The 25,887-nt window shown below is 46.8% G+C and overlaps 1 protein-coding gene across 1 annotated transcript in view; it reads right to left on the bottom strand.

Annotated features, from left to right (window-relative positions):
• LOC140409386 (protein FAM200A-like) overlaps nucleotides 1–18,043 on the bottom strand; it is a 28,266-nt gene extending 10,223 nt beyond the window's left edge. The window contains 1 exon segment of the mRNA XM_072497835.1: nucleotides 17,957–18,043. Within this exon segment, the coding sequence (XP_072353936.1) occupies nucleotides 17,957–18,043 (87 nt within the window).
• Between the last annotated feature and the right edge of the window lie 7,844 nt (nucleotides 18,044–25,887).

Genomic DNA, 25,887 nt, shown 5'->3' with positions numbered 1-25,887 from the left:
ATTGTTTCACAGCTCCAGGGTCTCAGGTTCGATTCCCAGCTTGGGTCACTGTCTGTGCGTAGTCTGCACGTTCTCCCCGTGTGTGCGTGGGTTTCCTCTGGGTGCTCCGGTTTCCTCCCACAGTCCAAAGATGTGCAGGTTAGGTGGATTGGCCATGCTAAATTGCCCTCAGTGTCCAAAATTGCCATTAGTGTTGGGTGGGGTTACTGGGTTATGGGGATAGGGTGGAGTTGTAGGCTTGGGTAGGGTGCTCTTTCCAAGGGCCGGTGCAGACTTGATGGGCCGAGTGGCCTTCTTCTGCACTGTAAATTCTATGATTCTATGATTGAAGAATCAAACTCACAAGTTAATTGATTAGTTACTCAATAAATTATTTGTTATCACTGGACGACTTCGAGTATTCATCATCATCAAAGTTAAGTACATCTCGGCATAAACAAATGAGTAACAAATATTACTCCAAATAATATAACAGACACCCCCGTCAGAAATTGCTTTTTTTCTGCAAGTCCCTCATCTTTCACAATTGGAAGGATGCTGACGAAGACAACGTTTTCTAAATTCTGGTGGCTTTCAAATTGTATTTATATATGATGTTCTGACTGAAATGATGCAAAAGGACACAGTGATCATTTTATTGCAACACTGTAAATGTTCACTTTTACTGATGGTAGGTGTGACTGAGTGATTGAATGGACCATATAACCCAAAAACACAAAAATTAGAGCAATAGCAAGTCCAGCACCTTTGTTGATTTATGAGCTGCTGTTCCTGTGGTGCCTTATTAGATGACGGAAGTGGTATTTGACTGGTTTGCGAATGACTGGAGTAGAATTTCTGGCATGACAGCTCAAACTGGGTAATTGTTGTCAACTTGCCGTTAAGTGGGCAGCACGGTAGCACAAGTGATTAGCACTGTGGCTTCACAGCGCCAGGGCCCCAGGTTCGTTTCCCCGCTGGGTCACTGTCTGTGCGGAGTTTGCACGTTCTCCCCGTGTGTGCGTGGGTTTCCTCCGGGTGCTCCGGTTTCCTCCCACAGTCCAAAGACGTGCAGGTTAGGTGGATTGACCATGCTAAATTACCCGTAGTATCTATAAGGGTTGGGAGGGGTTATTGGGTTGCGGGGATAAGGTGGAAGTGAGGGATTAATGTGGGTCGGTGCAGACTCGATGGGCCGAATGGCCTCCTTCTGCACTGTATGTTCTATGTAATCTATGTAAGTGACATTGGTTGATGTTGAATGAACTGCTGGCGCAGCTTTAGAGTGTATGAAGAATAAATATGAAGTTAGCAGTGTTGGAAAGATGTTTTTGAAAGCTGCTCTACTTTCTCGCTCCAGTCCCAATGGTCAGATGACTGAGAATGAACTGAAATGTGTTTGGGATTCCCATTCCTCTTCAGGATCACAGGCCCAGAGCTGGCCTAAACCATCACTGTGATTTGCCCCAATGGAAGACTAAGCACAGGGGTTGCCTACAGGGCCATGTTATTCACCATTCAATGCAAGTAAAAGCTGCTTGAAAGGTACGACATTGAGGGGCCTATAGTGGAACTAAGAGCATTATTATCCAAAGGTCCCCGGGGCAGCCGAAATAATTTTGAAGGAAAACCATTTCTGGCCATAGTTTGATGGAGAATCCACCTTAAGCAACTGACCCCCACACCTCAGTCAAAAAGCCTTTATCTGAACTGCTCAAAATTAGTTTTTCTATTGTCACAAACTGATTATTCAGCACTGATTACAGAATAATTTCTAAAATGGCACGTGGTATAAAAGAGGACCTTGACAAATTTTGACAAACATAAAGAGCCACAAGCAGCAAGCAAACAGGGGAGCAGGCAAGACGGTGGTACAATGATAATGCCCTGGTGACATGGGTTCAAATCCCACCAGAGCCACTGGTGCAATTTAATTCCATGAATTAATAAAAATTCAGTTACTTGGGAACCAAAAGCCAATTCCAGTAATGGTGCCATCTAACCATTATTGCCTGTTGGAAAAACCCACCTGGTTCACGAATGTCCTTTCGGGGAGGAAATCTGCTATTGCTACCTGGTCTGGCCTACATGTGGCTCCAGACCCACAGCGATGTGTTTGATTCTTAATGCTGCCTGAAAAGGCATAACAAGCCATTCCGTTTGAATTGGATTTTGTTTATTGTCACGTGTACCGAGGTACAGTGAAAAGTATTTTTCTGTGAGCAGCTCAACAGATTATTAAGTACATGAAAATAAAATAAAATAACAGTAAATACATAATAGGGCAACACAAGGTCCACAATGTAACTATATAACACCGGCATTGGGTGAAGCATACAGGGATGTAGTGTTAATCAGGTCAGTCCATAAGAGGGTCATTTAGGCGTCTGGTGACAGCGGGGAAGAAGCTGTTTTTGAGTCTGTTCGTGCGCGTTCTCAGACTTTTGTATCCTGCATAATGGAAGAAGTTGGAAGAGTGAATAAGCAAGATGGGAGGGGTCTTTGATTATGCTGCCCGCTTTCCCCAGGCAATGGGAGGTGTAGATAGAGTCAATGGATGGGAGGCAGGTTGGTGTGATGGACTGGGCGGTGTTCACGACTTCTAAAATTTCTTGCAGTCTTGGGCCGAGCAGTTGCCATACCAGGCTGTGATGCAGCCAGATAGGATGCATTCTATGGTACATCTGTAAATGTTGGTAAGAGTTAATGTGGACATGCCAAACTTCCTTAGTTTCCTGAGGAAGTATAGGTGCTGTCCTTGCCAGTGAAATCCATTTCCCATGGAAGAGTAAAAGAAAAAGAATTGAAGAAAGAAATGCAGAAATGGAGGGAATGAGCATCCAGTTATAAATATCTAAATTGGAAAATTGGTATCTTCTGACCAAGTTTGTTGATTTAATAATTGCATATGGCGGGTATGGGTCTGACATTTCTTCCAATTTATCTTTACTTTGATTTATGGGCGGCACGGTAAGACAGTGGTAAGCACTGTTGCTTCACTGTGCCAGAGACCCAGGATCGATTTCCGGCTTGAGTCACTGTCTGCATGTTCTCCTCATGGGTTTCCTTTGGGTGCTCTGGTTTCCTCCCACAAGTCCCGAAAGACATGCTGTTAGGTGAATTGGACATTCTGAATTCTCCCTCAGTGTACCCAAACAGGCGCCGGAGTGTGGCGACTAGGGGCTTTCACAGTAACTTAATTGCAGTGTTAATGTAAGCCTACTTGTGACAATAGAGATTAATATTATTACATGATTTTGGCTCTAGGATGAGCAGAAGGGGCAAGTGGATTAGAGAGACTGAATGAATCTCTGCAATTTAAAACAATTTATCTCAACGGAATGAAAATCAAGTTGATTCTACAACTTAATGGGCTAGTTTATGACTGATTCTACCAATTACCAGCCAGACAATGAAGGTGAAAATATACTCCAATAAGTTACAGACTATTTTGAATGAATTCACTCTCTACCAGCCAACTTTCCTAAACGTATCTCAATCCTTTATTCAGAAACATATCGGGCTGGATTCTCCGCCGGCGGGATGTTCCATTTTGCTGGCAGCCCAGGCATTTCCCGACGGCGTGGGGCTGCCCCACAATGGGAAACCCCATTGAACAGCCGGCATAATGGAGCATCCCGGCGGGGGGGGGGTGAAATGGAAATGTGGCACGGCGGGGGGGGGGGGGGGGGGGGGGGGGGTTATCCAGCCCATCGACTTCCATTTTGAACCAATTTATATCATTCACATGACATCCATTGCCTTCCTTGATAACATATTCAACAAGCTAATTGCAATTTGTATAAAAAGGTTTTGCCTGACTTGCCTTCTCACTCCTCGCTTTCTTCTATTAAACTTGCATCCGCTAATATTCAAACTCCTGACAACTGTGAACCATTTGCCTGATAAAGCCCTTCACAATGGTGAAACTTTAATTCGGTCAAAGTAAGCAAGCCAAATTTCTAAACCTTCCTTCAGAACTTAGCTTACAAATCCCTGAATATTGCCTCTTTTTAAAATTCTTTCATGGGATGTGGTCGTCGACACTGGCAAAGCCAGCATTTTTTGTCCACCCCTAATTGCCTTGGAACGGAGTGGCTTGCCATAGAATTTCAGAGGGCAGTGAAGAGTCAACCAAATCACTGAGGGCGTGGAGTCGCGTGTAGGCCAGACCAATTAAGAGCAGCAGATTACCTTCCTGAAAGTATCTCAGTGAGTCTGATGTGTTTTTACAACAATCGACAATGATCACCATTACTAAGACTAGCTTTTCAATTACAGATTATTAATTGAATTAGAATCCCACCAGCTGCCATGATGGGATTTGAACCCCTTGTCCCAAGAACATTAGCCCGCTCCTCTGGATCACCATTCCAGTGGCATTACCACCGTGCTCCTATCTCCCCCTTCACTGCTTACTAATGTGGCCTCTCATGGACAATAACTACCTCAGTATTCTTCGTCAACATAATCACAAATCTTGCACTGCAAAGATGCACAATCAGCCTTTTACATGGTAATAATCCAAAGTCTTTTAATTTGCACTATTCCCTCCACAATGCAGTCCACTACCCAACTTGCCTTTTTAGTACAAAAGATTTAAACGCTTATCCCAAGTGGTTCATCACGTTTAATTTTCAATGAACATTTACTCATTCAAATTGGCAGCCCTGCTTTGCAAAATTCTGTGCTACTGGAGTGGAAACATTAAACGTTCACATGATTGTTGTTAATCTGATCTTCAGTAATGAGACTATTTACTGCTCAAGATAAGATTAGTGACTTGGAGCTGAAAATGTAATTTGCTTGAAAGGAAGAACATGCACTGATTGGTACTGAGAGTTCATGAAGTACAGCTCGTTTTATTTGTAGAAATTCTTTATGGTGCTGAAATACATCCCTTGCTGCTTTAGCTAATAACTTTTTGTTGACCTCTTTCCAAATGTATTCTACATTTGCTATTAAATTGTTCGGCGAGTTCCATTGCCTCTCGTCAGCCTTCACAACAACAGTTGCTTCACTTCAAATGCAATTCCTAGGTTCTGAAATGCAATTATCCATACTGAGGGTTTTTTGAGGTGTTATGTAAATGTTAGTTCCTTCTTTTGTGTTGACATGAATAATTTTGGAACTCAATGGTTACAGCTCGGAATTCTGATAGAATTCTATAGCAACATGCCCAGGCTGGTTTTTTGAAAGAGCAATCCAATTTAATCCTCCACCCCAGATTTTTCCCCGAATCCTGCAAACAATACGTCCAATTGCCTTTTTAAAAGTTCCGATAGAATCTGATTCCATTGTTCCTGCAGGTAGTGCGTTCCAGATCACATTGACTTTCTGTGTGACGGCAATTCTCCTCTGGTTCCTTTACTGATTAGTTAGAATTTATGCGGCTGGATTCTCTGTTGCTGAGACTAAGGGAGGGATTCTCCATCCCACCAGTCCCGTTTTCCGGCGCGGCACACCCACGCCGGCAGCAGGATTCTCCGTTCCCGCAGCCAGCCAATGGGGTTTCCCATTGTGGCCACCCCACGTCGTTGGGAAACCCCACAGGCGTGGGTGCGCTGCCAGCGAAGCGGAAGTTCCCACTAACAGAGAACCTGGGCGAGATTCTCTGTTAGCTGACGGCAAAATCGCGAAATGGTATTGGGTGGAGAAAAGGTTCCAACGGTAAAATCGCGGCAGGCGCCAATTTGACGCCAAATCGCTATTCTCTGCCACCTCGACAGCGGCGCCAATGCGGTCCGGAACGCACGGACAGTAAACACTGTTTGCATGTCATTAGCGGCCTGACCCGGTATTCGCCAGGTTCTCCGCGATTCTCCACCTCCAATGGGCTGAGTTCCCGAAGGCGCAGTTCACTTGTGCTTTTAAAAATCATGAAACCGGCATGGTGGCTGCTGAGGGAGAGGGAGGGGATACGGAATGTGTCCAAAGTCGCCATAGTTTTCTGACAGTTGCGCTGCTGTCCAGGGGGCTTCTGCCAGGGCCATGGGAGTAGCGCGGGAGGGGGGGGGGGCAGGTGGTGGGTTGTGGGGTCGGGTGGTCGGGCACGGAACACCATTGTCGCATCCGGCAAGGCAACCATACAGCTGCACACACTGCTGACAGCCCACTGTGAACATGGGTCGTATAGGTGTCCCCGCAGGCCACTCCCCTCGGTGCTCTCTGGCCCCAGCTGACCCATCAGCTGTATGGGCGCTCTCCAGAACAACCATCTTGTCGGCTGGGATAATTGTGTGTGCAATAATGCTATGCAAACGGCATTTACTGTACGTGCAGAATCCGCTGTCGCGATGCCGGAGAATTGGATTTGGCGTGAACCCAGCGCGCATCACGATTTCGATGTCAAGATCGATTCTCCGCCCATTCGCCTTTCCTGATTTCGGCATCGGCCGATGGAGAATCCTGCCCATGGCCTTTGGTTACTGATCCACTTACCAGGAGAAATAACTTTTCTTTACTTGCTCTGTGAGGACTCCTCAAAATTTTGGATGCCTCTATTGTACCTCTTTACACTTCACGATTCTAAGAGCAATTGTTTCTTCAAACTCTCCTCATAACTTGACTTCTCATTCATGTTATCATCCTGGTGAAGCTCCTCCCTATTCTCTCCAAGGTCTTGACATTTGTTCAGGGAATGTGGGCATTGCTCCTGGGCCAGCATTTATTGTCCATCTCTAATTGCCCTTGTTTGAACGGGGTGGCATTTCAGAGAGAATTTAAGAGTCAACCACATTGCTATGGATCTGGAATCAAATATTGGCCAGACCAGGTTTGGCACATTTCCTTCCCTAAAGGACATTAGTGAACCAGATGGTTTTTTTAATGACAATCGACAATGGCTCCATGGCCACCATTCGACTTTTAATTCCATATTTCTGTTGAATTCAAATCTCACCATCTGAAAAGGTGGAATTCCCCAGAGCATTACTGTGGATCTCTGGATTACTAGTTCAGTGACAATACCACGACTCCACCGCCAAACAATAAATAGTACTACAGCTGAGGCATAACCAGAGTTTTGTAAAGGTTTAGGACGAGCTATGTGGTATAAGAGTCTGGCACATACAGGGTAAAGGTGGGACTCAGTGCAGTACCATCCATACAGTAATGTAAGAAAGCACACCCCTGACAGAGGGCTGGGTTGGTGTTGAACAGAGATGTGTTATGACTTAGACATGGAGATAACACCTTGCTTCTACCTTTTACAGTATATAACAAGCAGTTAATAAAGATTTTCTGTTAACATACAAAAGATTAAAATGATTTATTTAACAGATATGTCTGTAACCAACACCATCCCAACATGATGACAATTGTGGGATCAAAAACCTTCAACCTCACAGAAATGTTGAAAGACTAAGAAAAAGAAAACCTTCATCAGAAATTGACTTGAAAGAAGCTCCCCACTGAAGGTGAAGATGCTGAGAAAACTTGCCAAAAAAAGCTCCAGAGAAAAGAGCCTGGAAGCTGAAGGCAGATATTTTAGTGCAGTCGAAGACTCCATTGAATGTTCCTTGGAAGTCCAATTTCAGCTCGCAGTGTTCAGAGCCTACAAGGGTGAGTTAAATCTTTTAAAATTCCAGGCTGCAGCTGCCCCTGTCAACCCCCTTCATTAATCCAGATTAAGAAGTGCAGCCTGAACAAAACTCATTGCTACACCTGATCCCCAATTCTGCACCACAACACATGACCTCAGATTTCAAAAAGCAAAAAACAAATCAGCCTGTCAGGGAAGTTCTAAATGTCCAATTCGTAAAACAGCGAGCCTGGGTTGAATTTGAATGATTCACTATTTGTGACAGTAAATTACTGAATAAGATTAGTTGGCAGACAGCTGGTCCATGCAACCTTTATTATAATATTTTCTTCCAGAAGTGCGCTGCTTCCATTTGTAGAGCCCCACAAAACCAGCAAGCTCAGGAAATCCTTTGTACTGCAATTAATGGTGATGCCATCTTAGTCATAGGACCTGTTTCTCCGACCTCGTTGTGCTCTTAAGCAAAATGAGGCTGGTGAACAAGCAAATGCAACAGACCAGATTGAAGGAGGTGCACGTGAAGCACTGCCTCACTTGACGAGAGTGTTTAGGCCCTGGGATGGTGAGCAGGGAGGAGGTAAAGCGGCAGGTGTTACACCTTCTGTGATTGCATGGGAAGATGCCGTGGGAAGAGGGTGAGGTGTTGGGGGTGATGGAGGTGTGGGCCAGGGCAGCCCGCTGATGAGGGAGTGTGGGCGAGATGTGTTTGGTGGTGGCATTATGCTGGAGTTGACGGAACTGGCGGAGGATGATTCTTTGGATGCAGAGGTTGGTGGGGTGAAAAGTGAGGACAAGGGGTTCCTATCCTGGATTTGGGAGGGAGGGCAGTGAGAGCAGAGGCGCAGGAGAGTCCTGTCAACCACTGTGGGTTGGAAACCGCGATTAAGGAAGAACGAAGACATGTCAGCAGCAACGTTTTGGAAAGTAATAATAATAATAAACGCTCATTGTCACAAGTAGGCTTCAATGAAGTTACTGTGAAAAGCCCCTAGTTGCCACATTCCGGTGCCTGTTCAGGGAGGCCAGTACGGGAATTGAACCTGCGCTGCTGGCATTCTTCTGCATTACAAGCCAGCTGTTTAGCCCACTGTGCTAAACCAGCCCCAGAAAGTGGCATCATCGGAACAGATGCAACGGAGGTGAAGGAACTGGGAGAATGGGATGGAGTCCTTACAGGATGTGGGTGAGAAGAGCTGTAATCAAGGTAGCTGTGGAAGTCAGTGAGTTTGTAATGGATACTAGTCGACAGTCTATCACCAGAAATTGAAATAGAAAGATCAAGGACGGGTAGGGAAGTGTCGGAGATAGACCATGTGGAGGTGCTAGAGGGTGGAAATTGTACCCAAAATTAATAAACTTTTCCAGGTCCAGGCAGGAACATGAAGCTGCACCAAAACGGTCGTCAATGTACCGATAAAAGAGTTGTGTGATAGGACCGGTGGAGGACTGGAACAAGGAATGTTCCACTTTTCCCATAAAGACACAGGCAAAACTGGGACACATGCGGGTAACCATAGCCACACCTTTGGTTTGGAGGAAATAAGACATGTTAAAGAAGAAATTGTTCAGTGAGACGACAAGTTCAGCTGGATGGAGGAGAGTGGTGGTGGATGGATATTTTTCAGGCCTCTGTTCGAGGAAGAAGCGGAGAACCCTCAAACCATCCTGGTGGGGAATGGAGGTATAGAGAGACTGGACATCCATGGTGAAGTGGAGGTGGTTAGGGCCGGGGAACTGGAAGTTGTTGATATGATGTAGGCCATCAGAGGAAGCATGAATTAGGTGGGAACAGCAGTCTGAGGAACGTTGTATGTTCTGGATATACCTGTAATCCTGGGTGGATTCAAAACATGAGGGGTGGAACTTGAGTTGGAATCCACGTGAGGTAAGTCGAAGACAAAAACAATCGCTTAGGAAGGAACTATGGCTCTGAAAGCGAATTTTGGTAAAAAACTTGTTAAACACCAAGAAGGAAATGCAAAGCAAAGAAGGTGGACAGGGCAAAACAGATGTTTAACTCGGATGTTCAACTGCACCTTGAGTGCCAATGGGATATGTGGATGCCAGGATTTGGTTCCGGTGAGATGGGTCAATGGGAGGGCCTGCACAACTGCAGATCCTGGATGGAAAATGGCACTGATACGTGGAACAAGTAATACATTGATGGACAGATCATTTCTATGACAAAGCTCTGGACATGATAACACATTCTCAGGCTTATCCTCCATTTCTGCTGAGGAACCTGCGAGGGGTGATACCGTGTGTTAGTTTTTGTCTGAAAATGAGCTGATATAGCTTTGTGATGGTACCAATATGGAACGGTGATGTTTCCTTGTTGTTGAATGGTTAGTGTGATATGTGGAATGTTACATAGTTTAGTTTCAAATCATTGTTACTGTTGACTGTTTAATAAACAAAATATTCTCAACTATCAAGTGCCTCCTCAAGGACACACATGCCATGTCTCAGAGGATGATTAGTGCATAGCATTTCAAGGAAAGCCTGAACACTGTGCTTGAACTCTAGGAGCGTCAGCACCATAGGGGCAGCTGCCAACAATCAAACACTAAAGAATAGCACGGTATGGGCAGCATGGTAGCACAGTGGTTAGAACAGTTGCTTCACAGCTCCAGGGTCCCAGGTTCGATTCCCGGCTTGGGTCACTGTCTGTGCGGAGTCTGCACATTCTCCCCGTGTCTGCGTGGGTTTCCTCCGGGTGCACCAGTTTCCTCCCACAGTCCAAAGATGTGCTGGTTAGGTGAATTGACCACGATAAATTGCCCTTAGTTCCAAAAAAGGTGAGGTGGGGTTACTGAGTTACGGGGATAGGGTGGAGGCGTGGGCTTAAGTAGTGTGCTCTTTCCAAGAGCCGGTGCAAACTTGATGGACCGAATGGCCTACTTCTGCACTGTAAATTCTATGATTCTATGATAACAGGACTTCAGCACTGGGGATCTTCTCGTTACAAAAAGGTAAGTGTGTGGATCAGGGGAGGACACCTGAGCATGGCCTCTCTAATATTCCTGGCAAAGCCTGGGGTCTGGGGTCTTGGGGCTCCTGATGTGGCTGAGGGTGAGAGTTCAGAGCAAGGTTTGCCAGCACAACTGGCTCACTGGATGGCACTCTGGGGGAAGGTGAGACGTCATGGTAAGGTTGGCCGGTGGGTGCGGCTTGTGGGATTTGACGGTGCCGGATGGAAGCCCTGACTGATTGTAGCTCGCTCTCCTCCTCCAATTGATGATGTCAGTCCTGCAGCGGCTGCCCTCGCGTTGCTGGTGGAAGCCCAGGCAGCCAAATATCAGAGAAGGCAGCAGCAGTGGTGACGTAGGCTGGAGGTGGCACCCCATGTGCAGGGGGATGCCGCACATCCTGAGGATCCGGCCACCCATCAGGCTGATTGGGGACCCAGAGGGGGAGACCAGCAATGGCCCAAGGCACACGGACGCCGTTGGTCTTTCAATGAGATGACGGACAGCATGTGCCTCAGAAGATTCTGTCTTGGGAGTGAGACAGTGCGGCACCTGTGCCACAACCTTGTGGACTTGGCACGCCGTGGAGGAGGAGGATACCTGCTCCTGGTGGCTGTAAAGATCACTGCAGTCCTCAACTTGTATGCCACCGGGCATACAGGGCTCGAGCGGGGACCTGTGTGGCATTTCACAATCAACAGCCCACAGGTACATCCGGGAGGGAACAGATGCCTATATGCCCAGGCATCTGACTTTATCACCTTCAACCTGGACCAGGCCTACCAGGATGCCTGGGCTGCAGGATTCTCTACAATCGTGGGATGCCCCAGGTCCATAGGGCAATATATGGTACGCATGTTGCCCTGCGTGCACCAGGACATCACCAAGTGCCCTTCATTAACAGGAAGAGGTTCCACTCCCTGAATGTTCAGACTGTGTACGACCACCGCCTCCTAATAATACACCTGTGTGCCTGCTACCCAGGCAGCATGCATGACAGCTTCATCCTGGGACACTCAGATAGCCCCGGCATTTTCAAGGACTCCAATGGTAATGGGTTGGCTCTTGGGAAAAGGATACCTGCTGAGGTCCTGGCTGATGACGCCAGTACGGAGGCCAGAGACTGAGGCTATGCAGTGAGCCTGTTATAATCAGGGCAATCATCGGACTGCTAAAAATGCAGTTCTGTCTGGACTTTTTTGGTAATGTCCTGCAATACACCCCAGAGGGTCTCTGCTTTGTGGTGGTCTGTATTGCCCTCTACAACCAGACACAGTGGAAGAGCGACATACTTGAGGAGGAGGAGGGATATGCAGCCTCATCTGAGGAGGAGGTGCACCAGGAGGGGCTGGAGACTGAGCACTGACAGAGGCTGGAGGAGGGGCCAGAGGATAGAAGACCAGCAGCGGCAAAGGTTTGGCATACCCGGAGGAAGAGGGAGGCTCTCATACCCACCAGGGTTAGCTAAGGTAGACTGGGAGCAAAGACTTTATGGTGAAACGGTTGAGGAACAGTGGAGAACCTTCCAAGCGATTTTTCACAGTGCTCAGCAAAGCTTTATACCAACAAAAAGGAAGGACGGTAGAAAGAGGGAAAATCGACCGTGGATATCTAAGGAAATAAGGGAGAGTATCAAATTGAAGGAAAAAGCATACACAGTAGCAAAGATTAGAGGGAGACTAGAGGACTGGGAAATCTTTAGGGGGCAACAGAAAGCTACTAAAAAAGCTATAAAGAAGAGTAAGATAGATTATGAGAGTAAACTTGCTCAGAATATAAAAACAGATAGTAAAAGTTTCTACAAATATATAAAACAAAAAAGAGTGGCTAAGGTAAATATTGGTCCTTTAGAGGATGAGAAGGGAGATTTAATAGTGGGAGATGAGGAAATGGCTGAGGAACTGAACATGTTTTTTGGGTCGGTCTTCACAGTGGAAGACACAAATAACATGCCAGTGACTGATGGAAATGAGGCTATGACAGGTGAGGACCTTGAGAGGATTGTTATCACTAAGGAGGTAGTGATGGACAATCTAATGGGGCTAAAGGTAGACAAGTCTCCTGGCCCTGATGGAATGCATCCCAGAGTGCTAAAAGAGATGGCTCGGGAAATTGCAAATGCACTAGTGATAATTTACCAAAATTCACTAGACTCTGGGGTGGTCCCGGCGGATTGGAAATTAGCAAACGTGACACCACTGTTTAAAAAAGGAGGTAGGCAGAAAGCGGGTAATTATAGGCCAGTGAGCTTAACTTCGGTAGTAGGGAAGATGCTGGAATCTATCATCAAGGAAGAAATAGCAAGGCATCTGGATGGAAATTGTTCCATTGGGCAGACGCAGCATGGGTTCATAAAGGGCAGGTCGTGCCTAACTAATTTAGTGGAATTCTTTGAGGACATTACCAGTGCGGTAGATAACGGGGAGCCAATGGATGTGGTACATCTGGATTTCCAGAAAGCCTTTGATAAGGTGCCACACAAAAGGTTGCTGCATAAGATAAAGATGCATGGCATTAAGGGGAAAGTCGTAGCATGGATAGAGGATTGGTTAATTAATAGAAAGCAAAGAGTGGGGATTAATGGGTGTTTCTCTGGTTGGCAATCAGTAGCTAGTGGTGTCCCTCAGGGATCAGTGTTGGGTTCACAATTTACATAGATGATTTGGAGCTGGGGACCAAGAGCAATGTGCCCAAGTTTGCAGACTTCACTAAGATGAGTGGTAAAGCAAAAAGTGCAGAGGATACTGGAAATCTGCAGAGGGATTTGGATAGGCTAAGTGAATGGGCTAGGGTCTGGCAAATGGAATACAATGTTGACAAATGTGAGGTTATCCATTTTGGTAGGAATAACAGCAAAAGGGATTATTATTTAAATGATAAAATGCTAAAACATGCTGCTGTGCAGAGAGACCTGGGTGTGCTAGTGCATGAGTCACAAAATGTTGGTTTACAGGTGCAACAGGTGATTAAGAAGGCAAATGGAATGTTGTCCTTCATTGCTAGAGGGATGGAGTTTAAGACTAGGGAGGTTATGCTGCAATTGTATAAAGTGTTAGTGAGGCCACACCTGGAGTATTGTGGTCAGTTTTGGTCTCCTTACTTGAGAAAGGACATACTGGCACTGGAGCATGTGCAGAAGAGATTCACTAGGTTAATCCCAGATCTGAAGGCATTGGATTACGAGGAGAGGTTGAGTAGACTGAGACTGTACTCGTTGGAATTTCGAAGGATGAGGGGGGATCTTATAGAAACATATAAAATTATGAAGGGAATAGATAGGATAGATGTGGGCAGGTTGTTTCCACTGGTGGGTGAAAGCAGAAATAAGGGGCATAGCCTCAAAATAAGGGGAAGTAGATTTAGGACTGAGTTTAGGAGGAACTTCTTCACCCAAAGGGTTGTGAATCTATGGAATTCCTTGCCCAGTGAAGCAATAGAGGCTCCTTCATTAAATGTTTTTAAGATAAAGATAGATAGTTTTTTGAAGAATAAAGGAATTAAGGGTTCTGGTGTTCGGGCCGGAAAGTGGAGCTGAGTCCACAAAAGATCAGCCATGATCTCATTGAATGGTGGAGCAGGCTCGAGGGGCCAGATGGCCTACTCCTGCTCCTAGTTCTTATGTTCTTATGTTCTTATTCTTATAGGATGAGGCTCTGTCAGTCAGCTCAAGCCCCCCCTCCAATTTCCCTCCCTCCCCAATACACCACTCCCCCAATTTCCCTTCTTCACCCCAATCCCCCCAATGCACCCTCCCTCCAATCCCCATCAATCTCCCCTTCCCCCCATTTCCCTCCTCCCTCCCATCCACCTTGCCATTCCCCCTCATCACACCTCCTCCCCTACCACTCTGTTCCACCCTCCAACCCTCTGTGTAACATCCCTCAAAGGTGATGGGCCTGTTTCGGCACTGTCAACAAGTCAATATAATAAGGCAGGAGAGTGATGATAACTCACTGTGAAGAAAGCTCTGGTGCTCCTCAGTTTCAAAAAAGGTCTGACTCCTGTCTTTCTGCTGATAGTACGTCACACCCATCCTCTGAACAGGGTCTGCATCGTGGGTGTTTGATCTTGGACCACTGTGCCCAGGGGGAATGGAGGGCAACAGGGGTGGGGGTGCAGGCAGGCCCACTGTGAAGAGTAACGTGACAGAGGCTTCAAATGTATCTGCTGTAACATTTTTAATAGCGAACAATTGACATTTGACATTTCTATTTCACCGAGCTACAGATAGTGACTCCCACTGGCTCAATCTTCTTGATCTTTCGCCGTCTACGGCTACATCTAGGTGTGTCCCCAGGATGCACATCAGAGGTGGAGGTAGCCTGCTACTTTCCCTGTGGCCTTTGTTGCCCTTGGTGGACGTCCTCTGGAGGGCCCGGAGCTGAAGGGCTCCAGCCGAATGACTGGTGTCACTGGTGTTGCTGTGCAACCCTGTTCTGCCTGCTGCCCTTGAGATGTGCCGGTGTCAGATGGCAGTTTGGAAGAAATGGAGACCACCGTAGTCTCCTTGGTGGCTGGCCCTGGGGTGGCCACCTGCATTTACTCGTCCCTGATGCTGCCCAAAGGGCCCTGGGGGACTCCATGGAACAAATTAGGTAGCTGGAGTGAGTTCCAGAGGCCTCTGGGCCACCTGGCTCTGTCAATCCTGATGGCTCCCCATTGTCTGCACCATGGTGTCAACACCCTCAGCGATTGTCATCAGCGACTGGGCCATGCTCCGCAGTGCCTTGGCAAGGTCCACCTGTGTCTGTGACACATCCCTCAGTGACTGAGACATGATATTGAGGCCCTCAGCTATGGTCATCACAGACTGAGCTGTGCCTTGGGCATCACCACTCAAGATGGGGATGTTGTGATCTAGACTTTCCACCGTGGACACCACCTGAGCAGTGTTGGCCTTGGTGCATTGTCAGCATCATTTCACGCGCCCCAAGCCTTTGAGACTCGTCCAATCACCTATGCACTCGCTGGAATGTATCTGACATCCTCTCCTGAATGTCACAGCTGTGTCCTGTCATCTGCATCAGCTCTGGAGAGAACTTTGTCCAGAACCTCAGCATCTGACTGGACCCATCTGAGTCCTGGGACCAAGCAGATCTCTGAGTGCTAACTGCCTTGGGCGTTTCTGCATCCATCTGATGTTCAGCAGCAACTATGTGGTGCTCACCAGATTGTGCCTCAGATTGTGGACCACATGCTTGATGGGACAGGCAGCTCTATGTGTGGGCACTGCACATGAACATGAAAGAATTGTGCTCATGGGTGCAGGAGGTTTCTGAGAATCACAAAGATCAGATTTGGGGAGGGTGTTAGGTGTCAGCCAGTGATTTGATGAGCGAGTGGGTGTTTGGAAATATATGGGGTGACAGGCAGAACTCATGCCAGGAGAGAGGTGGTAACTTGCTCCAGCAGCTCGGTGGAGGTCATTGGTCCTCTTATCACATTGGACGGCGGCCCTCCTGCTCAAGTTGCCCAACCTGAAAACTGCTGCCACTGCTTCCCAGGCAGCATTTCTGACCCTGCTGCTGTTCCTCTGACCTCCTCGGGGGGAACAGTATCGAGAAGCCTGGCCAGGTCAACATCCCCAAAGCGAGGGCCAGGTCTGTGCTCTGCCATGCTTGTGTGTTGACTTTGAATGAGTGGTTAGGTAGCATTTAAAAATGTTTCCGTTGAATCGCTCTCAATGTCTCCAATTAATTACTCCACAGGGAAACATTTTAATCCAAACAAAAATTCATTAGCCCAAGCTTTTACGATGCTTTAATTGTACCTCTGGCTCTCAAAGTCCTGGTTGTCTTGCAAACCAGGTTTTTGAAAAACCTACTGCAGCAGTCGTACACACACTACCCCAGACTTTTAACCCTTTCTGCACCAAATGCATATCATACAATACATCTGAAATTCCTGTATTCATCACAAAGTCAAGGAATGGGATGAATCCTCAGGGTTTAGGGATCAAGAGACAATGGGGTCACTTCTCTGCTGGGACCCCAACATCCGCCAGTCAGGATCCAGCAGCCCCCGGAAGGCAGACTTAGCCGTCCAGTTGACTTTGTCCGGTCGGGATGAGGGAGCACAGGACCCACTTGTGAGAGCTCCCAGTGGTAGTGAGCTTAAGGGAGGGTAAATTCAGATGGAAGACTACAGGTGTATTTAATTGGGCTAGGGCAAAGACCATGGCCAGTCATATTCTGGAGATGGGAGGGCACCTGAGCCGTGAGTTTGCGATGATTGCCTGCGAAGCTCTGGAACTGGCTGCTTCTAGGTCAGGAAGGCCAATTGGGCATGGGGCATAATGAGGGTCAGCAACTACGACACCAACCTAACTCTGTCTCGCTCTCATCCCTTGCAGGATTCCGAACGATATCGGGATGGAACCAGTGGAGCTAGCTATCTTACTAATCACTGCGCTGGAGAAGCACCGACCCCAACAGCAACATGCAGTGGCTCCGAGGGAAGACCCCGCAGAACAAAATCAGAGGGCTTGTCAAAGTTACAAGCCAAAAACAAGAACCAGAACCAATAGAAACTACCATTCTGTTGACAGAATTTAGGGTAGTGAGAATGTTGTAATAATGCTAATATAATAATGGCAGTAATGTTGCAAAAGCATTAAGACAGCAACAACCAGGAAAATGCATAAGACTAATAATAGTGTAAGACATCCATGTGTAACTTCACATCCATGTAATAAAGGTGGGGAGTAGGTATAGTATAAGGGTCTGCTACATATAGCGTTAAGGTGGGACTGAGTACAGTACCGCCCACACAGTGATGTAAGAAGTCATGTGACCCTGACCTAGGATCAGTGTGATATTGAGTAGAGATCTGTAAGAACCAAGACATGGGAATAGCTCCTTGCCTGTATATATGTATATAGTTAAAAGTAGTTAATAAAGAATTGTTGCTGACGTACAGAAGATTGCAAATACTTCTTTAACAGACACATTCTGTTACCAGCATCATCCCACCAAGTTTCATTTTTGGTCCTGATTGGAAGACGTGTGAATTAGGTATGCATTTCCCACAATTTTCCAAACATTTGTGTATGCAACCCCAGCAGGTGCAAATTCACAACTAGGAGCATGAACTCATAGAACTATTCCTTACATTTTTATTTTTTCACTGACTCTTTCAAACTATAATAACACTGAATAAAGAAAATAATAAAATAAAGTTCTATTGATGCAATGGATTGCATTTAATATTCCAATCTATCGAAGAATATACAAGATTTTGTTTCAGATTACATTTACTGGCTTCCTAAACATGTATGGCATCACTGGATAGGCATTCAATCTTCACCTACACACTGTTTAACCTGGAATTGTTAATTCATCATTCAGACAAAAATTCATCCTCTTTGTACAGAGTTTAGAAACATTGGAAGTGTTTTATAAGCAGGTTGAAATGCTTCAGATTGAAGACATTAAACCTGACTCTCCCGAAATACAATAAACTATACCATGGTTGGTTGTTTCTGCTGTTGCTGCTTGCAGCTACTGCTACCTTGTGATTTGCTGTTTTGGTCAGTCACACTCGTCTGCACCATTCTCACACATTCATTGTAGCTCATCTGCAACTACCCTGTGACGTCCGTCATCCAAATATGCCTCGGTTATCGCCACTTTCTGCGTTCCTGTTCTTTACCCTCTGTAGTTTTTCAGCTCTGATCAAATGGCTGGATTATTGGCATTTTTCTTCTGGTCTTAGAGTTAGAATCATAGAATCCCTACAGTGCAGAAGGAGGCCATTTGGCCCATCGAGTCTAGACCGACCCTCTGAAAGAGCACGCTATCTAAGTCCAGTCCCCCACCCACCCCACCCTATCCCCGTAACCTAACCTGCACATCCCTGGACAAGAAGGGGTAAATTAACATGACCAATCCACCTAACCTGCACATCTGCACAAAAGCAATCCTTTTTGCTGTTGCAATTCCAGATTCCTCTTCATTTGGCCTATACTCTGCACATGGAAATGTAAGCATCTACATTTCAAAGACCCCTATTTTCTTTCACTGATCTTTACTTATTGCGCAGTTTTCTGAGGAAAGTGAATAGAATGTAGAATCTTCTGGGTTTTCCCCTTGCGAAAAGTTGGAGATTTCCTGTTGTTAACACATCCTTCATATTCACAAAATTATTTTTGGCTATCTCTATTCTTCTTCTCACTTCAACTTCATATCTATCATCTTCTGTTATCATCTGTCTCTAAACCTATTGATTTTACCAGTGAAACACTTCAATCTTCAATCCAAGGGATGTCATTGAGGAACTGGCAATGAGCAGGAAAATCTTTGTGGGTCAGGAGGAACTCAAACTGGCCAATCAAACATCATTAGCACTGCATTATTTTTTGTGGTTTTCAGAGCAGCCCTCAGCATCCCTTTAAGAACTGCTGGTTTACATAGAATTTACAGTGCAGAAGGAGGCCATTCGGCCCATCGAGACTGCACCAGCTCTTGGAAAGAGCACCCAACCCAAGGTCAACACCTCCACCCTATCCCCATAACCCAGTAACCCCACCCAACACTAAGGGCAATTTTGGACACTAAGGGCAATTTATCATGGTCAATCCACCTAACCCGCACATCTTTGGACTGTGGGAGGAAACCGGAGCACCCGGAGGAAACCCACGCACACACGGGGAGGATGTGCAGACTCCGCACAGACAGTGACCCAAGCCAGAATCGAACTTGGGACCCTGGAGCTGTGAAGCAATTGTGCTATCCACAATGCTACCGTGCTGCCCCACACGGGGTTTGGCTGGTCACAACTGCACTGTTCCACACAATGTATGATAAAAAATGGCATTGGGTCCCTAAAAACAGTGTGGGATCCACTTGGCAACCCTATGCAAGCACCCTCCTATTTCAGTCCAGAACACTGCTTGCCTTTTTCTTGTCTGTTCCAAAGTTGTGACAGTAAAGAAGTCAGCCTAATGAGGGCAGTAAGTATTGCGCCACAGTTTGCAGCCTATTTTCAACACCTCTTTGCACGAAAACCAAAGTGAAAATTGCCCCATTATCTTTCAGAAGAAACATTAAACTAAGGAAGTAATTGTAGAAAGAAACATTGCATGATACTGTGATACAGCATAGAATGAAGCAATTCGATCCATATTACACTACCATCATCCATCCAATGACTAGGTCAAGGTGGAACTACACTGAAAATCATAGGACAGCACCTGACAAAATTAAAATACAAAGATAGAGAAATCATTGAACCTCTGGATGCCATACAGAACAAACGAGCATTGTTATATAGCAGGGAAGGCACGCTTACATTTCAAACTGATCTGCAAAGTTGATGAAGTTGCTGATGAGAATGAATCAAGAATGAATTTCCAAGGTTATTTACAGGCTTGGGGAAAATGAAAATCAAATACCATGTTATACTAAGAGCTGATGCTAAACCAATCTGCCCCTTCACACTGAGGAAGGCCCCTCACCCATTCTTGGACAAAGTCAAGGGCACATGCTTCAGCAAAAGGTGAACCATATTGACAATATGATGTTCTGGAATGGTCACAGCCCCAAAGCCAAATGGCTCAATTCGAATCTGTGTGGACTATACTCAACTAAACAAATCAGGAGATCCACCCGATAACGTTTCACAGCTCCTGGATCTCAGGTTTGATTCCTGCTTGGCTCACTGTCTGTGCGGGGTCTGCACCTTCTCCCTGTGTCTGCGTGGATTTCTTCCGTGTACTCCGGTTTCCTCCCACAAGTCCCGAAAGGCATGCTGTTAGGTAAATTGGACATTCTGAATTCTCCCTTTGTGTACCCGAACAGGCGCCAAAATGTGGCGACTAGGGGCTTTTCACAGTAACTTCATTGCAGTGTTAATGTAAGCCTACTTATGACAATAAAGATTATTATTATAACAACAGTGGATGACAGTCTTGCCAAAGAGCTAAAAGCACCCTCTTGAGTGCAAGCAACTTCTATGTAAAAAGTGGACTTGTACTTTGGCAGTTGCCTCTGGACAAAGAATCCAGACTGTTGACCACTTCTATAATGCCATTTGATCATTATTGCTTTAATGGATTACCAATTTGAATTACAAGTGCTCCAGAAATATTCCAGAGAACAATATCGCAGACCCTAGAAAGCATGGAAGAGTAATATGTAATATGGATTAAATGCTTGTATACTGCTCCACGAGGAAAGAGCGTGACTATCGAATGAGAGCCGTCCTGAAAGCTGTAAAGGCTACAGATTTGACATTGAAAGAGAAATGTGAACATGTATTACGATTCCTGACCAAACCCCAACCAATGCTAGGATACCGGACAGAAACACCAATATTTTATTTAATTTGTAAGACTGTGACGAAAGGATACTTTGTTCCAGGAATGCTCCAGGGATATGGTGAATTAAAACAAACTTTATTACCAATGCAACATTACTAACGTTAACATCATACAGAAAATAGCAATTATCAGTTAAACGATGCTTAACAATGAAATGAGACACAGTGTCCTAACTGCTATCTTTCATCTCCACTCAGGCAAAACCCATCTCAGATTGAAATCCACTTTTAAATACAGTTAGCCAACCCAGGGATACTTGCTGTTAAGAGATGTCTTGGATAAACCACTTTGAGAGTGATCCTTGAGGAGATCAGCATGCAGATTCTTGCCTGTGTCAACTAGTATTTAACCTGCCAGCCTTTTCAGAAACCTTTGTTCTGTTCACAGACAAAATCTTTTTAACTAAACTGCTTCGAGGGCAGCTGCTGGTCTGATCACAGACAGATCAAAACTGAACAGAAATGCAAAACGCAAACTCAACACCTGAATTCATCAACCCATGGCTCCTTGCATCATCTAAGGCCAAACACAATGGACTGGATTCTCCGCACGGGCCAATCGGAAGGCAGGGGGGCCTTATATGCGGCCAGGCAATGTATGGGCGGATGGTCAGAGTCGGGCGCGTGGCCGATCGGGGGGGGGGGGGGGGGGGTCTATTTTTAATGTCCAACTCTGTGGTCTGAGTCCACCACGGAGCACGGCGCGGCCGCTGGAAGCCGCCGCCGTGCGCATGCGCGGCCTCTGACCCGGAGATGCGGGGGCCCGTATCTGCAACACAAGCTGCTAGTTTTACGCCATTTCCCTGCTAGCCCCCTGCAGGGCTAGTAATATGTGGCCCTTTCACAACAGTTTTTCAGACATGAAAGTCCACAGTTTTTACGATGGCTTGGGGACATAGTCCCAATAACAGAATCAAGAAGAACAATTGGCCAAGAGAAAACAAAGGTAATTATAGACTTTCCACAATTCAGGAACATCACAGAGCTACAGAGATTTCTAAGAATGGTCAACCAAGCAGGAAAACCATTGAGGCAGCTTTTGATACAAGGTCAACAGTAGTACTTGAATGTGGACTTTTGACAAGATGAAAAATCTTCAAATTTCTCAAGAAATTTTAGTGCACCATGATCCAGAACTATCAATTCTGAGCTAACCTTGGAAAGGTGATAGTGACCTTTTTGTTGAAGCATTGCAGTCCATGGGTAGTATAGAAGCACCAGCCATGTGACTACGGAAAGAGTTTAAGTTTTGATCCAACAACAGTGAAGGAAGGGCAATACATTTCCAAGTCAGGACAGTGTGTGACTTGGAGGGCATACATCCCCTCAACAAATAAAATAAAAGGTTTTGCCATTCTAGAAAAATTGAAAGCTAAATTGTAATCCCACAAAGGGCGGAATTATCCCAACCCACCCACGGCTGGTTTGGTGGTGGGCGGGTGCAAAGAATCTGACGAGAGACAAAATGTCAGAAACCCGCTGGCGTAAAATCATGTTGTATTTTTCCCAATGGTGGGTTAAAAAAAAATCATTGGCCTCGCCATCCATGAATCTTTTGTTTGACTTTTTTAATACAGTTGGAATACCCAATGATGTTTTTCCAATTAAGGGGCAATTTAGCGTGGCCAATGCACCTACCCTGTGCATTTTCTGGTTGTGGGGAGACACAAGGAGAATGTGTAAACTCCACACGAATAGTGACCCGGGGCCAGGATTGAACCCGGGTCTCGGTGCCGTGAGGCAGCAGTGCTAACCACTGCGCCACTGTTCTGCCGATCTTCCATGAATCTACAAGCCATACACATTTCACTGACCTGGAAAAGCGCAGAGCAAGGGGTGCAGGTCATACAAGGCATGGAAGTTAATGCCTTGGAACAGAGTGTAGATTCAATAGAGTGATTAAGACAAAAAGGATTCAATTATGATGCTTGATTGCATAAACTAGACCTGTAATCCCGCAAGCATAGCAGGATGAGGGGTGACCTAATTCAGGTCATGGGATGATTCAAGAATGTGATGGTATGAATGGAGTGAAGCTGCTGCTAAGTCCTAACTAATGCAGGCATACCATTAAAATTAAAGTTTTGTAAGGCCATTAAGGAGTCCACACGAAGTAGTCCACAGAAACTTAGTTTATTTACAATAACTATTATATTCATCACACGGTAGATCCCAACTGCCTTGCTGGTGCCTAACTGGCCGGCTTTATCTACTATACAACTAGACATTGTTTATAGGTTCCCGCCCCTTAACTGGGAGCTCATATTCTGCAAGGTTGACAGATAAGTTAATTGTTCCCATCCCATAAGATACTTCCGGTTTATAACATCCCTCCCCCTCAGTTACTGAACTAAGGACTCCCCATTGCAGATTTCCGGCGCTTAAGTTTTCATCTCTGAATCAGTGTCCACGACCTCAATCATCTAAGCGTCTTGACCCACGTGGTGTCCCGTTATGGGCTGCTTCAACATCAAGGGAGGCTGGATCAAGGTACTTTCGCAGGATCCGACCATGGACTTGTCCTTGATAGGAAACCAGTCCTGTCCTGGAGACCCCACTGGGTGCCATCTGCAAAGATCCGAATGTACACTAAATCACCTGGTACAAGCGTTGAGTTTGTTGACGCCAAATGGAGCAACGGCCTTGCAGCTCCTGGCTGTGGTGCATCTTTCTCACGTATGTCCAGCAAAATCATACTAAGGTGGGTTTGAAGCCTATGCCCCATCAGCATTTCAGTCAGGGCCACCCCAGTCACGGTGTGTGGAATGGCCCTGTAGCAAAATAAGAAACGAGCCAGCCTAGTGTCCACCGAACCTGCATCTTGAGGCTTCTTTTAAACGTCTGCACTGCCCCTTCTGCTAAGCCAGTAGAAGGCGGGTGGTACAGGGCGGTACGAATGTCCCGCACCCCATTCATTTTCATAAACCCCAGGACCTCCTCACTCGTGAAAGGCGTAGCATGCACTTCAGGGATGGCGTGCGTGCAAAACCAAAATCACAATTTCTCGATGGTCACGCGGGAGGGGGTCGCCACCATCTTGTGGACCTCGATATACTTTGAATGGGTATCAATTAAGAGGAGGAACTTTGAACCCTGAAATGGACTGGCAAAGTGGGCATGCAATCATGCCCACGGCCAGCCTGGCCATTCCCAAAGGTGAAGGGTGCAGCCGGTGGGAACGTCTGGTGCTCCTGACAGAATGAGAATAACTGGGCCATCTTCTCAATGTCCGCATCCAGGCCCGGCCACCAGACATAACTGCGTGCCAACATCTTCATTTTGGATACCACTGGATGTCCATCGTGAACGTCCTTCAATATCAACTCTTGGCCTTTGACTTCCGGTGGTGGCCATGCACTTGTAGGTCGTGTAATCGGCAGCTCCCACCGCGAACGGACTAACGGGCCCTTTTAAGGAGCCTTAGCGGCTTCTCCTCGGCGAAACTCGGCAGGCAAACTACGCTATAAGGCCCCCCACATCAGTTTATGGAGGGGACCAGGAGCAGGACGGCGAAACAAACGAGCACCGAGAAGCGGTTGGAACGGGCGCGGGAACATAAAATGGCGGCCGGCTCGGATCAGGCAGCGTGGGCCCAGTGGTCGCGGGAACAGCAGGAGTTCCTTAGAAGTTGTTTTGCTGACCTGAAAACGGAGATGCTGTTTTCCCGATGAAGGCCTCAATGGAGAAGATGGTTGAGACCCAGACGATGCAGGAGAAGGAGATCAAGGAGATTGAGAAAAAGGTCTTGGATAATGAAGATGAGATACTTGGTCTGGCCGTCAGGGTGGAGGCACATGACGCCTTGCATAAGAGATGGCAGGAGAGGTTGGAAGACCTTGAAAACAGGTCCGGGAGGCAAAATCTGCGAATTCTGGGCCTGCCAGAGGGGGTGGAGGGGTCGGACACGAGTGCATTTGTGACCACGTTGCTGGGGACCCTGATAGGGACAGGAGCATTTCCTCGGCCTCTGGAACTGCACAGAGTCCTTGCAAGGAAGCCCAAAACTAACGAACCGCCGAGGGCTATGGTGGTACGATTTCACCGCTTCTCAGACAAGGAACATGGCCTGCGATGGGCTAAAAAGGAGCGGAGCAGCAGGTGGGAGAACAGCGTAATTCGCATTTACCAGGACCTGGGAGCAGAACTGGCCAAGAGGCGCGCTGGATTCAACCGTGCTAAGGCAGCCCTCCACAACAAAGGGGTGAAGTTCGGACTGCTGCATCCGGCGAGGCTTTGGGTCACTTAGCAAGATCGTCACCACTACTTTGATACACCAACGAGGCGTGGACATTTATCAAGCAGGAAAAGTTGGACTCGAACTAAAGGGCAGCCACACTGGGGCGAAACGCTCTGGTGGGGATGTTAATTGTTTGATAGCCGGAGGGAGCTATGTTATGGTGTTCCCTATTTTTTTTTCCCTGTTTCTCTGGCCATGTTCTCGGCTTTTGTGAAGTTTGGCCACAGAGGGAGGAGAGGGGCCCTATACTGTGGGCTGCTCTTCAGGCATCTGGAGCCGTTTCTTTTGTGGGGCCAGGTTGGCCCGGGATTTGTTGTTTGTTTCGCTGGGGTGGGAGGGGGGAGGGGGTGGAAAATGTTCTTTGGGGGCTGTTAAGGCAGTTAAGTTGGGCTTTTCATAGGAAGGGAGGGGCCCGAATAACGAGGCAACAGGATGATCGGAGGCAGAGGCGGGAACATCCGGGGTCAGCATGGGTTAGCTGACGCACGGAAGCGTGATGGGGGGAGAGTTAGTGTTAAGCTGGTGCTTGACTTGGGGGATTGGGATCATGGGGCTGTTGGGGGGGAGGGCAGGATGCTGCTTTGCTGACAGAAAAGGAGCCAACTTGGGGGAACAGAATGAGAGTCGGGGGGGCCTCCAATGGGAGGGTTCGAGTAAGCGGGGGACGCGGGCTCGTGGCTGGCCGAAAAAGGGGGATGGCCAGTCGGCAGGGGAGGGGGGGGGGTGTTAACCCCCCATCCGGGCTGATCACGTGGAGTGTGAGGGGTCTGAATGGACCGGTCAAGAGGGCTCGCGTGTTCTCGCACCTAAAGGGGTTAAAGGCAGATGTAACCATGCTACAG

Source organism: Scyliorhinus torazame, chromosome 3 (genome assembly GCF_047496885.1).
Source record: "Scyliorhinus torazame isolate Kashiwa2021f chromosome 3, sScyTor2.1, whole genome shotgun sequence".
NCBI lineage: Eukaryota > Metazoa > Chordata > Chondrichthyes > Carcharhiniformes > Scyliorhinidae > Scyliorhinus > Scyliorhinus torazame.
This window is presented reverse-complemented; position numbering and strand designations above follow the sequence as displayed.